Here is a 14,927-nt window from a genome sequence, read left to right as displayed (position 1 = left end):
AGACTTCCATCTTTTGTTGTGGAAGTTGATAGCTTAAATAAATTTGAGGCTGAGCTGAACAGACATTTGGAGTGAATAGATTCGGTAATGGGATGTCTTTTTTTTTTTTTTTTTTGGCTGATGCTGCATAAGCTTGCTTTCTTGCATCATATGCCTCAACTAATGCTAACATTTTTTTTTTTTTGTCTAATACTATATAGCATTAGCAGCAGCAAAATGATCCAAGAAAGCAAGCTTATATGGCATCAGCCAAAAAAAAAAAAAAAACAGACACCTCCCATTTCACCTATTCATTCCCTGCAATTGTTTGACTAATTCTTCTTTGAAATTATTTAAGCTATCAACTTCCATGACAACAGATGGAAGTTTGTTCCAGCAGTCAACCACCACTGGCTAAAGGAAAACTTCCACATATCTATTCTACAACTCTCCTTCCACAGGTTGAATTTGTGTACTCTCTTGTGTGGTCTGAGCTAGAGGAAGAATCCCATGAGTGTTGAGCTTGCTCAATCCATTTAAAGCCTTAAACAGTCAGTTAGACTACCTTGCTGCCTGGTCTCCAGATGCTGTAGTTTGCAGAACTGAAGCCTTTTTTGGTAAGAGCAATCCTTTGTTCTACTCTATCAAACTTGTTTCCCTTTACTGTACCTGTTCCAGCAGCACCACATCCTTTCTGAAATGAGGCCTACAGATCTGTATGCAGTACTCAAGATGTGGCCTGACCATTGCCTTATACAATGGGATAATTACCTCTTTATCCCCATTAGCAAAATTCCTGTATATCACTGACAAAACCCCACGAGCTGTGCTGTAGCTTGTCTGCACTGTTCAAAGAATTTTAAATCTGACTGCACAATTATCCACAGGTCTTTTTCATTATCTACTGTCCTTATGTGTAGTACCACACAGTTGGTACATTACTCTGGGATTACTGCTACCTGTATGTGGTACTTTGAAGTAGTTTACTGTCATTAACCACTATGCCAACTTTTGTATCATCTGGAAACTTGAACATTAAACTTGATATGCATTGATAAATATAGAAAACAGTAATGGACCCAACACTAAACCCTGGGGGACTACAGGTAACCTGCCACCACAAACATTTTATTTTTCCTTAACAGCTCTCCCCCCTCATGTGAGGATGTCATCCCTTTCACACTTTCCTCTTCTAGTGTTTTTTTCCCCTTAGGGCCCTCCCTGACAAGCTCAGGTGCAGTCTAGGGTTTGTCCCTGCCAGAGAACTTTCTACCTGTACTACAGCCAGCTTCCTCCCTGAGGCCATTAGAGACCCCCTCCCCCGAGTAAATGCCAGAGGAACGACAACCCAAAACTACACTACACAAACTAACACTAAAACTCCTGCCTCTATTGTTTACAGAGTTTGTAGCATCACAATGTATATGTGGCTTGTAGGGGAACCCTCTGGTGCTGCTTGACAATATACACAATGCACTTTCTGTATACATTGTACGGGGGTCCCCAGTATCCGAGCCCTCACACTTATGATGTTGCAAATAATACATAAAAAAAATATATATGAAAACGTTAAAAACATAATAGTATCTATGTACTTTGTTTCAACTTACGTTGAAGCATTCCCACTACACACTTTACTATTTCTGCCCTGCTCTTCCTGCGAGCGTTCTGTTGACTCAGCTCCCTCTACCTACAGTCAGTTTCCCATTTTCAGTTGCTTATAGTAAATGCGTCTGATGTTTTTGATAATTTTTACATTAATTGAATTCTTAGTTTTCTTATTTTTATTAACTATGCATTTGAAGTGAAGTGCTGATGATGAAACATCACAAAAAAAAAAAAAAAAGACTGTGCAAAAGTTATGGTTTTGTTGTTAAATTATATCAATTTGGCTGCCAGGTGGCGCTTGATGAAGACGTAGACTTCTGTAGCTGCTGCAAGCCGATAAGTTTTCATTGAAATTTTATTGTATTTTTGATTAGTTAGCATATTAATTTGTGTTTTACAAATAGATTAAATAGGCTTAGTGGCATTCGTTAGCTTTTTTTTAAAATTTAGCTAGTGATTTTGTAAGTTACAACTCGCTACTCCTACTGCTGTCATAGGGGTGTTTTTGGCGGGAATATTGTAACGTAACCAGTAGCTCAGAAGAATAGTAAGGCTTAAATTGTAATAAATAAGTTTTTGAAGTGTTTAATCACCTTTTGGGCCTATACTGGTTGTATTTTTTGAACTGTTCACGTATTAATTTGTGTTTTACAAATAGATTAAGTAGGCGTAGTAGCGTTCATTAGCGTATTTTTTAAAATTTAGCTAGTGACTTTGTAAGTTGCAACTCGCTACTCTTACCACTATCGTATTTGTGTTTTGGCTGGAATATTGTAGCCGTAATCAGTAGTGTAGAAGAATAGTATAATTTTAATTTAAATAAATAATTATTTTTAAGGTTTTAATCACTTTTTGGGCATATATCTTTTGTATTTAGCTAAGGATATAACTAATTTAGTATTGTGATCGTTACAGTATAGCATAACTTGATAATGTATATCTCAAATTTGATGGCTAAGGTATAACGTAAAACTATATAGCAGAATACATATTACTGCATTAGCTTAGTATTGTATTGTATAGTCAAGTATAGAATAGTATAGTAAATTAATCAATTAAATTTATTAATCTTATTAATTTTCACTGTTAACTAATTAAATCGTATTTAAATGGAAATCGTGCCCCAGACTAGAGCAGCAAAGCAACGTTCACAAAGTAGCGGGAGTGCTGTGGCTTGGGGAAGAACCGAAGGGGGCGATTCTCCAGTGCATCACAGCCTAAAGAAATGTGCAACTTTTGAAATGTTTGCAGACCTTTCTGGGACGGGACATGATGCTGCCAAGGGGATGTCTTTGTGTGTACTCGACGTAAGCAGTGTGAAGAAGTTAGGTGCCAACTCAGCGTTATTATGGACCTTTATGAGAGCTTGAAGGACAGGGTAAATGCCCTCAAAGGACTTAAATTGGGGGACCCATCAAGCTCTCAGCTGCCCACATCAATGCCAGAGCTTGCACTAGATCATTAGTCAACACAATGGCAACCTTCAGGGCAGAAAGCAATGGTCCTACATGAGCTAGTTACCATCAGTGACTCTATTGTCAGGGGGACAGGAAATATATTGTGCAAAAAGGATAGGTGGAATAGGACCAGGGTGATATTGTTGTGCACGTTGAGACTAATGACATTAAGAGTAGGAGATATGCAGACTTACTTAACAAATAAGGTCAATTTTGAAAAAAAGTCGCGAGTTAGGGTTAAATTTGAAAGTGTCTGCAATTCTGCCCAGACATGATAGGTGAGAGTATATGATGAGAACCTTGTCAATCAGTTTGGCCCTGGAGAGATTGTGCTAGGCTCATGGAGTAGAATTTTTCATGGCGTGGTCTGTGCTTGTTAACAGGAGAGATTGTTTCTACAGGGATGGGATACACTTAAATCGAAAGGGTGCAAGAATATTTGCTGATGCTATTGAGGCAGTGTTAGGTGGGTCAGAAGACTCCTAGCTTGGGGGATTCACAGACTAATAGATTAACAGAAGTCACAGGCAGAGGTAAAAGTGATTCTTGCACTGCTTCTATTGGAATGAGCAGCAGCCTGCAAAGTGAGGTACTGGGGATTTCAAAGCTTACTGGGAGTCATCATGGAACAAATAAATACATGGGTTGTGTTACCCTAACACAACCCATGTTTAGTAAGAATAGGTGTACGTATATTTGCACCTACACTAATGCTAGTAAATAAATTTGATAAATTTGAAGTGCTGGTCAAGACATCAAAAGCAGATATTGTTGGGATATCAGAGACGTGGTTTCACACGGATATATGCACTGCAGAATTAGAACTTGGGAAGTACAATGTGTACAGAAAGGATAGACACGACAGGAAGGGAGGAGCGGTTATGCTGTTAGTTAAGAAACACGTAAAATCTAACAAAGTGCATCCAATTGACATTGGTGGACAATGCAATGTTGAGTCAATGTGGTGTGACATAAGCACTGGGAAATGGAAATTGAAGGTAGGTGTGTGTTGTTATAGGTGTGATGAATATAATGAGCAGTTGTGCAGAGAAATAGAGTGGGCCAGTAAATCGGAATGTCTTATAATGGGTGATTTTAACTTTCCAGATACTGACTGGAACTTGTGAGTTGGTCACTTGCACACTAGCAAGACTTTTGTGGATTTATTGGATGACTGTTTTCTACAGCAACGTTCTAAAGGCAACCACAGGGGGTAATACTGTTGATCTGATTATCAGCAGTGATTCTTCATGCATTAAGAATCTGCAGATAAAGGAATCACTATGTGGCAGTAATCACAGTATACTGATTGGGGTTTTACTTAAAGATGTAACTACAATCAGGGGTAAGGGGAAGGGTTTTTGCTTTTGTAAAGGTGAGTACAGCGGTCTCAGAGATTTTTTTAAATTCTCAGTGTGATCAACTGATGATGTTACCAACAGTGAATTCTAAATGGGAAGCCAAAAGGGATTTAATATTGGAGGGTACTAGACTTTTCACACCATAAGAAATACTGTTCTACATTTAGGTCCAAATGGATGTCACATGAACTAATGAGACTTGTGGAAGAAGAAAAATGCATGGGATGCATGTAAATTGTCAGGCGATACAAAAGCCTATGGTATATATAAGCTAGTCTGTAATCAAGTCACAAAGGAGGTTAGGCAAGCAAAGGCAGATTATGAGAAATCTTTGACAAAGGATGCAAAGAAAAACATCAAGATTTCTTTACTTATATAAATTCTAGAAGGAAGGGGATGAATCAGATTGGTCGACTTGACATCAATGGTTTGACTGTAGATGATCATTCTCAGATGGCTGCCAAACTAAATGAGTATTTTGAATCTACATTCACACATGAGGAGTTATTCAAGGAGGAGAGGGCCAGATGTGTTTATCAAACTTATAACTGAGAGCAAAGTGGAGGAGAAATTGTTGAAGTTAAACATAAGGAAGGCACCTGGGGTGGATGGGATCTATCCAGTTATATTAAATGAGGCAGCTAAGCAAACTCTTAGCCATAATTATGAAAGCTTCCTTGGACTCAGGGGAGGTACCCATATGCTGGAGATATGCAAATGTGTCCCCAGTTCACAAAGGGGATCGAAGGGTGACACAGGTAATTACAGTCTTGCTAGTCTAATTTCTGTTCCTGGGAAAATAAGGAGTCAATGGTCAAGGAAGCGATGCAGGATCATCTAGACAAGGCTGCAGTTATAGTTCAGACACAGGATGGGTTTGTTAAGGGGAAGTTTTGTCTGACAGATTTGATTGGATACCATGATGTGGTCACAAAGGAATTGGATGCAAAGAATAATTTTGATATCATATACTTGGATTTTAGGAAAGCTTTTGATACTATGGCATATGGAAGACTACTGTACAAAATGGAGCAGTATGGCATTAAGGGTAAGTCACTACAATGGACAAAAGGATGGTTGAGTGGGAGAAGACAGAGTGTGGTAATCAGTGGACACTGTTCTTCCTGGACTAATGTTATTAATGGAGTCTGCCAGGGTTCGGTGTTGGACCCATTGTTGTTTTTGGTATTTGTCAGTGATATAGTAGTAGTAGTAGTGGTAGTAGTGGCATGTGATGCAAGAAAGCAAGTGTATGAGCTTATGCAGCATCAGCCAAAAAAAAAAAAAAAAATCACACCATTCCCTCCAAATGCCTGTCCACTTCCTTCTTAAATTTATTCAACCTATCAACTTCCACAACAACAGATGGAAGTTTGTTCCAGCAATTAACCACCCGCTGGCTAAAGGCAAATTTCCGCACATTTATTCTACATCTGTCCTTTATTAATTTGAATTTATGCCCCCTTAGGTTCATAATCTGAACAAGTGGAAGGATCCCATCAGAATTCAGCGTGCTGAACCCATTCAAGGCCTTATACACCTCAATCAGATCACCGCGCAGGTGCCTAGTCTCCAGCCACTGCAATTTGCAGAACTTAAGCCTCTCTTGATAAGAGGATCCCTTCATTCCCGTCACCAATCTTGTTGCCCTTCTCTGTACACGCTCAAGTAAATCTACATCCTTCCTAAAATGAGTCCTCCAGACCTGTACGCAATACTCAAGGCGTGGCCTGACCATTGCCTTATACAGAGGGATAATCACCTCCTTCTCCCTGCTAGCAAAATTCCTATATATCATTGACAAAACCCCATGATCTGCCGTGGCAGCCTGTCTGCATTGCTCAGAAAACTTCATATCTGCCTGCACAATTACTCCCAGGTCTTTTTCATTTTCTAGCACCTTAAGTGTAGTACCACACAGTTGGTACGTTTCTCTGGGGTTACTTCTACCCATATGCAGTACTTTGCATTTGTCAAGGTTAAACTTCAGTTGCCATTTCTTAGCCCATCTGCCCAAATTATCCAGATCCTGTTGCAGTAGCACACTGCCATTACTGTCATTAACAACCCTGCCAACCTTTGTATCATCTGCAAACTTCAACATTAAGCCTGATATACCTTCATCAATATCATTGATAAATATACAAAACAACAGTGGACCTAACACCGAACTCTGTGGGACACCACTAATAACATTAGTCCAAGAAGAGCAGCACCCATTGATTACCACCCTCTGTCTTCTCCCACTTAACCATCCTTTTATCCATTGTAGCAACTTACCCTTAATACCATTCTGCTCCAATTTGTTCAATAGTCTTCCATGCGCAACAGTGTCAAAAGCTTTCCTGAAATCCAAATATATGATATCAAAATTATTTTTTGCATCCAGTTCCTTTGTAACCACATCATAATATCCTATCAAATTTGTCAGACAAGACTTTCCCTTAACAAACCCATGCTGTGTCTGAATTATTGCTGCAGTCTTGTCTAGATGATTCTGCAATGCATCTTTAACCAGTGACTCCATTATTTTACCAGGAACAGAAGTTAAACTAACTGGTCTGTAATTACTCGTGTCGCCCTTCGATCCCCCTTTGTGAATTGGGGATACATTTGCACATCTCCAGTCCGTGGGAACCTCCCCTGAGTCCAAGGACGCTCTCTTAATTATGGCAAAGGGTTTGCTTAGTTGCTTTGCCGCCTCCTTTAATATAACTGGATAGATCCCATCCACCCCAGGTGCTTTTCTTACGTTTAACTTCAACAATTTCTCTTCCACTTTGCTCTCAGTTATTCCAAAATCATTAAGTATCCTGCTACAATTGAAGCAGGATATTGAAGGTGTATCGGGGTTAATGTCTAAGTGGTTGGAACAGTTCCTGACTTCTCAGATCAATGAACAGCCAATAGCAGGGCAGAGATGGACAATCATGGAGAAGAACCTAATAGCTCCTGTAATCTTGAAAAAATTCAAGCAGGATGTGAGCGACCAACTACAATTAACAAATATGGACACTATGGAATCAGAACTGGAGGAACAGCAGTTACCAGAACTAGAACTGGAGAAGCCGAAGTCGAAACAGACAAGATCATGATATCTAGAATAGAAGAAAGAGAAGAGTAGAAAAAAGCCCTAACATAATTCGAGGGAATGGACCCCAGAAAGACCCACACCATACCAAATCTGAGACCCAACAGAATCATGTGGCAAGTCACACATCACCTCAATAGGCAAATAATATTGGATTATCTCAACAACAATGAAGTAACATTAGACAACATCTGCACAGCCAGTTACTGTGCTGCTATAGCAGTCACTAGGATTACTGGAAGGGAACCCACAGAACAACATAGCACAAAATGCAAAAACAAGAAACCGCCAGCCTGAGAAAGAAGGCTATACACCAGAAGAGATGAGTGAAGTTAGGCCAAGTGACCTAGTACCAACGGGGTAACAGAAGTAAGAAGCTGATCACAAAAGTGGAGGCCATCCTCAAGACAACATCCACAGCAAACATAAGACCTATAATCAGAGGATCGAAGATAATAATAAGTTGATTATAACAAGGTGTTACTGTATAAGTAAGTACCTTTTTTCTTCTTTTTTTTTATGCTACAAAAAATACATACTTTGTTTATTTTATTTTAGCTAAGTCATCAAAGAGAATCCAACCACTGTGGCATCCTCCCTGTTCAGATTCTCCAAAATTGAAACTATATAATAGTTTAACTAGGCAAAAGGTAATTTTTATTTTTTGATAATTTTTTTAACATTTGTGTGAATAATCTAAATATGGTAACAAATGATAAATTTCATTTCCAAGTAATGTTTATATTACTTTGAAATTACATTTTATATAATTATATAAACATAAAAAAATTATATTTACAAAAACATAAAATATTTCACTCTGCCTTTTTTTATATATATATATATATATATATATATATATATTTAAGATGGAAATAAGGTAACTAAATGTGATAATCCTCTGTGAAAGTCCACTGTTTACTTTAGAAAAAGATTAAATGAAACTAGGTTTCTGGGATGAATTAAAAATTATATAAATTGTTATTATGGATAGTGAAATTGAAAAAATTCAAAGCTGTATAAAAGGACTTAATGCATTATAATCACTCATATACTACAATAAATCCTCAACGGTGAAATTTATGACCCTAACCCCCAGGGAATCACTCAGAACACTTGCACTCAGAAAATGTATTAAATATTGTATATCAAATGTTAAAAAATAGTTGAAAACTCAGAAATTATTATGAAGAGGCTAAGTAAACTATAACCTTGTCCTGCACAAACTTAAGATAGATTGATACTCATCCTAAGAATGCTGAAAATTTGTGATCCAAGCCCGTGGAATTTACAACTCCAAATACATTAGATATTAACAACAGACTATTTTTAAACAGTTGATATAAACACCTATTCAAGGAGATGTTGTTAGTAAGGAAGACAAAGTCCTAAAAGAGAGAAAAGTGAAAATGGAATTAAAAGAAGGGACTGCCAGCGGTGTCTAAGCTTCTTAGGGATAGCTGCAACACCTGACATTTTAAATAAATTTCTAGAATTTTGCAACTGAGCTATGTTACAATTGTAAAAATACAACTGAATTGAAACTTAGTTAAATTAGTACTGAAGTTGCAGTCCTTCAAACAGTAGCTTGGTCATAATTGGTCTTTTACTTGTTCTATATTAATTCAGATAATGATAATAATTAGGCCTTGCCTACCATGAAAAAATGTGCTGAATATAGTGCATACCTTGTGCTCAAAGTTATTCACTGGCTATTCTGTGACACATTCATACCAATTCCAATCCCTCCTGATCAACAAACTCTTTGTCCAGGAAATGCATTGCTTACATAAGCATTTGGTACCGTAAATTATGTGGGTGATGACCTTCAACTGGTTATAGAATTTATCTCCACTGTAGTAATAGCATAACGTCAGTTGAAAATTTTAAAATATTACTTGAGATTTGCATATCACAAAATTATCTTACCAAGCAGAATACCAAAGACTTCATGAATATTAAAAACCACTATAATTTTTTAAAATTATTTATCCAAATAAAAAAATAATTAAATTTGTTTAGTAAATGAAATTATTCCTCACGAGAAATTGTACTTTTTATTTAATACTTCATTAAATGGAAATATCCACTTTTTTTAATCTTAAAAAATGATTGAAATAAAAATAAATAAAATATTGAAACCAAACTAAGTCTTTAAAATAAAGTACATGGCTTTTTTTGTCTTCAGCATAAATACGTATTGAAATGGCAGACATAATCATAATTTTTCATTTGATTTGTAATGTGGTAGTTAGCATTAGCACTAGTAGGGGCATGCGATGCAAGAAAGCAAGATTATACAGCATCAGCCAAAAAAAAAAAAAATTCCCATTTCACACATCCATTCGTTCTAAAAGTTCATCCAGTTCTTGAATTTATTTAAGCTGTCAACTTCCACAATGACAGAAAGAAATTTGTTCCAGCAATCAACTACCCAATGGCTTAATGCAAATTTCTGCATATCTATTCCACAGCTTTCTTTTCTCAGTTTGAATTTATGCACCCTCAGGTTCATAATCTGAGCAAGAGAAAGAATCCCATCAGCATTGATCCTGCTCAACCCATTCAAGGCCTTGTACACATCAATCAGATCACCTAACAGGTGCTGCAATATTGGTGCCCCTAACCCACAAAAATAATAAATAATTGCAGACAGTTATTTTAATATATTTAGTAATGTTCAATGAACACATAACAAAATACTGCTAAAGTAAAGAAAGCCAACACAAGAACCACGGGAAACTTTGGTAAACTTATACTGGGCAAACTTGTTTTCTGCTACTTCTGTTGGAGGTCATGGCACAAAAATGTTGGAGGTTTATTTGTGAATGTAAGATAGATAATATGGGGATAGATGATCCGGCAACCCTTTATTGGGGTGTGAAGAAGAAATAGCGTCTTCTATTGCGAGGAGCTGTGACTGCTATAAAGGCTTATTATTAAGTTGCATCTACATAATTAAATTTTCCTCCTTAATCAATAACCTTCCCCAACATAGTTATGGCTTTATCTGTGTGCCTTGTGGCTTTGTTTAGAACCAGGTTTCGTATACCCTGAACATAACAGATGAGATGGATAACCCATTTTTCTATTATATCGTGGTTTGAACCTGTTTTGCGTTGTGTACTAAAGAAGATTTAATTAATTATTATTTTTCTTCCCTAGCGCAATAGTTTTAATTGAACTTAATCAACCCCAGGTGATTACTGATGTGATCTGAGGACAGCAACGAGGCAGTATTGGTAACAAAACAATAATTTATTACTAATATATATAAACGCATTACAAAAGAAAAATACACATATATACTTTCCTCTTGCTCTCATAGCATTCATCTTCTTATTAAAATTAGAAGTTATTACAATTTCATTTATACCCTTTTAGTATTATACTGCTTTAACATTACCATGATTCCTTATAGTTACATTCCTCTTACAAGGGCCATGCAGTTAATATAACAATCTATAATATCCATAAAACATATATATATTTGGCTATTTGCCCTTGTTAAATATAAACTGGATACCAACATCTCTTTCACCCTTTGCTCCTCTGTTTAACTTTAAAACAGCTAATATTCCAGACATTTAATATTTAACATTTAATATTTGTGAACGTTTAACATTTAAGGCATTAATATTTTAAATATATACATTGGATTATCAAAGCTTTATGTTAACCAGTTAATTATCATGGTACCTATCTGTACCGCGACATATAATACAACTCATGTGTAACATACATAAACACATAGAAAGAAATCAACTTAGAAAGGAATCATCTTTTAAAACTGCGTCACCGTAATATTCCATTTAAACAATCTCTCGTTCTCATACATACATGATGAAACATTTCAGCTTACCGTTCTCCTGTATCTTTTCCCTTTCTTGCTTGCTTCCTTCAAACTTCCTCCTTCTCAGGGCATTTCCCTCTGTTTGTTTCTGCTGGCTGGAAATTACTTGGTTCCTTCAATACAATTTGCACTGGCGCGGTTTTTACTAGATAGTGTTTTTTCACTGTAACCAAAAATCGCGACTCTTTTAATCTTCTATCTAAGTCGAACTATTTTTAATTCTTCTCTCTTGAACTCTAATTTCTTTAATTCTAAATCTTCACACTCCTTATTATTCTCATTCTCTTTTCTATCTCTTTCTATTATTATTACTCCTGTTATTACTCTCTCTCTGCTTTTATATCAGGGTCAAACCCTTTTGTGCTTTTTTGCATCACTTGTCTCATTGGATGCTCGTGTTCCAAGGCCAAAAATCTTAGGTGGTCCGAGTATCATGTCATGGTCAAAGAATCTGTTGACTCTTCTTCTAAACCACTTAACGAGCAACAAACACTAGGTACGTCATGATTTTCTCGGTTGCTAAGAAGCCGTTGCCGACGCTGATGTTACTTTTGACCATCTTTGGGCAAGCGAAAATGTTATCCAATATCACAATCATTGAGAAAGAGCTCAAGGTATCTTGTTGTTTATGTGGGAAGACAATTTTTCCCCCGTTGTAGCATCCGGAGCGCTTGTGTGTTTACAAGGGAAGACACTTTCCTTGACTTTTCGTGACCTTACAGCGGAAGCTTTTACCATTGTACTGTACTGTACATGGCTTTCTCCTAAGCAAGGTTACGAGTGGGCATGGTCTTTAGAAGATATTTAATATCTTAATTCTAATTTTGAATAATATTTGTTTGATTTTACTGGTTTCTATCTTTGTTGATGGTATTGCAAATTTTATGAGTTTTAACGCGAAAAAATAAATATCAGCAATTAGGGAAACCAGACTAATACTTAATTTATGAATTACTAAAGATTTGATTTATCCGAAAAGAAAAAGGTGGGATTTATACCACTCGTAACACCTCAGTTTCTCCCTGCATTCTCATTAAACAGATGGTGCATGTTATCGGTAGTGGCAGTAGAAGTCGATAATGATGTATTGATTAGTTTTTGCTCATTATTAAAAGCAGATTATTGGAGTTCGCATGTGGGCTAAAATTTACTTGTAGGCACACCCTCCAGTCTTAAGGTGTTCCGCCCCCTTGCTGCTGTTTTAACCGATAGGAAAATGACTTCTACCGCCACTACTGATAACACACACTCACCATCTGTAGAAGTTGTTTTCCTATTTTAAAACAGAGGGGAAGATAAACACCCTAAGATTGAGGCAGTCTGGAGGGTGTACCCATAAATAAATTTCAGCCACAAAGGCATTACATTCATGAACTCCAATAATCTGCTTTTAATAATGAGAAAAAACTAATCAATACAACGTTATTGACTTCTACTGTCACTGCCGATAACACGCACCATCTGCTTATTGAGAATGCAGGGGGAGAAACTGCGGTAACGGGAAACAATTTGCCTGGTATAAGTTTACCGAAGTTTCCCATGGTTCTTGTGTTGGCTTTCTTTACCTTCGCCCAAAATACTTTTTAGAATTAAAGAATAACTATGTTCTAGCACATGACAATATAAAAAAAAAATGTCTTTTATTAGTATGTTTATAATTCTGTTTCTTATAATTTACAGCAGAAAACAAATAATTATATAATGGACAGGTAATGTGTATAGCAAAGTACAAAATAAAAATGTGAACAGTCATGCTTATTTTAAATTTTGTAAATTATTAAATTTCAGATTATTGTGCCCTCCCCTTGATTAAGACACCTTTGTGTGGTACACAGCCTGCACACCTGCATGTGGTAGCTCTGACTACCACCCTCCTAGCCTTTGTGTTGTCATTAACAAATATTAGAAACCACAAGGGGAGGATCCCAGTATTAAACTCTCTAGAACTTTACTCGATACTCCGGTCTACTCAAAGCAAAGACAGATCTAATCAAAGTTTGTCTTCTTACCATTGAAACAACCTTTTATCGACTACAGTATCTTTCTCCCAATGGCATATCATTGTTCCAGTTTATACAAAAGTTGTTTACTTGGAATAGTATCAAAGGTCTTACTGAAGTCTAAATATAGAGCATAGGCCAAAACTTTAATCAGATACTATGAAAATACAGGAAACCATAACAGTATGAAATCACTTACAAAGCATGAGGAAATACTTCAGTTTCAGGAGAACAAATATCTCTTGAATCTGTCGTGACATGGCACTGCAGACAAAGATGGTGTATTTCTTACATGTCCCCCAGAAAGCTTACTCAGTGATTTTCTTTGTGAAACAAAGTATACAGCTGCTGGTATCCAAAAATTCCAAACAAAATTCAACATTGAATTACCTTCTTGTACCACTGTGTACAAGAGGTATAATTATGAAGTTTGTGGAGATAGGTTGGGGAGATGGCAGACCAAATACATTAGAGGCTGATATTGGATGCATTCAAGCAGCATTTGTCATTGGCCCAAAGAGGTCATCACACTCTTAGATTTTATGAATAATCCTCCATTATGAATAACCAGAGGGTTATTCATAATGGATCAGGTGTACATTCCTTCAGTGACTAGAAATTTTCCTGTGTTGCAGTTGTGCATCACACAGGCGATAAACAAAGTGCACCAAGATATTCTGCTCGTAAAGGAAGAAATAGATTATCTGAGGTACCTGTAGGGCAAAAAGGTGTTCATATTGAACCTTTATAGATGAACTTGGCAATTTCTTACCGTTATGGCTTTGTATATTTTCTTAGTATTTGATTAAAGTTGTCAGCTATGTTTTGGCCCACCCTGTACTATATCAGAATTAGTCTTTGCATCCAGTTCGTTCATAATAATGTCATAATATATATCAGATCAGGATATAAATTCCCTTTCAGAGACCCAAGTATAATAACTCAATACTGCAATTCACCTGTGACTTATGCAGAGGGTTTATCCTACCAATCATACTGAATTCCCAATTCAACTTTCACACCTTTGTCCACCAAATCATGCAAAACTAATACTAATATACTACTACTAATAATAACACTTATACTAATTGAAGTGTTTAAGGCTGTAAAAGAGTTGAATAAATTAAATGCTGATGGCATCTTTACTCTTTCTCAGAGGACATGCACAAAAGAATGTAAATTTAAACTGAATATAGATGGATGGTTGCAGAACAGCTGTGGAAATTTGTCTTAAGCAGATTGATTGTCAGAATAAGCTTCCACTGTGCCCTTGACACTACTGAAAACGATACAGGGACTTCTCACATGATAAATGGCATAATATATCAATGTGCTCTGCTCAAATCCATGTTTTGTATTTCTTTTATTTGCCAATATAACAAAAATATAACTATAAAAATATGTATCAATATATATTTAAACTATAAATATTAATGTTATCACTTGTGATTAATAAATTTTAAAAAAAAATAATAATAATTTGCTATTTTGAATAGTGACGGTCAAAACTGAATGATTTCCACAATCAAATGAATAATCATTTGGTTATGAAATCAAAAACAACAAAAGTAAAAAAAA

At 36.3% G+C, this 14,927-nt stretch overlaps 1 protein-coding gene across 2 annotated transcripts in view; it reads left to right on the top strand.

Moving 5' to 3' along the window:
- CysRS (cysteine--tRNA ligase, cytoplasmic) overlaps positions 1-14,927 on the top strand; it is a 340,710-nt gene that overhangs the window by 14,237 nt on the left and 311,546 nt on the right. For both annotated transcript variants that reach the window (XM_090386775.1, XM_090386776.1), the window contains one exon: positions 8,055-8,146. In XM_090386775.1, the coding sequence (XP_090242901.1) occupies positions 8,055-8,146 (92 nt within the window). Of the gene's footprint in view, positions 1-8,054; positions 8,147-14,927 lie in introns of those variants that run through there.

This window comes from Mastigoproctus giganteus, chromosome 12 (genome assembly GCF_048544385.1).
Source record: "Mastigoproctus giganteus isolate SK-2022 chromosome 12, ASM4854438v1, whole genome shotgun sequence".
Lineage (NCBI taxonomy): Eukaryota > Metazoa > Arthropoda > Arachnida > Uropygi > Thelyphonidae > Mastigoproctus > Mastigoproctus giganteus.
Note: the sequence above shows the minus strand (reverse complement) of the source record. Positions and strands in the feature narration are given on the sequence as shown.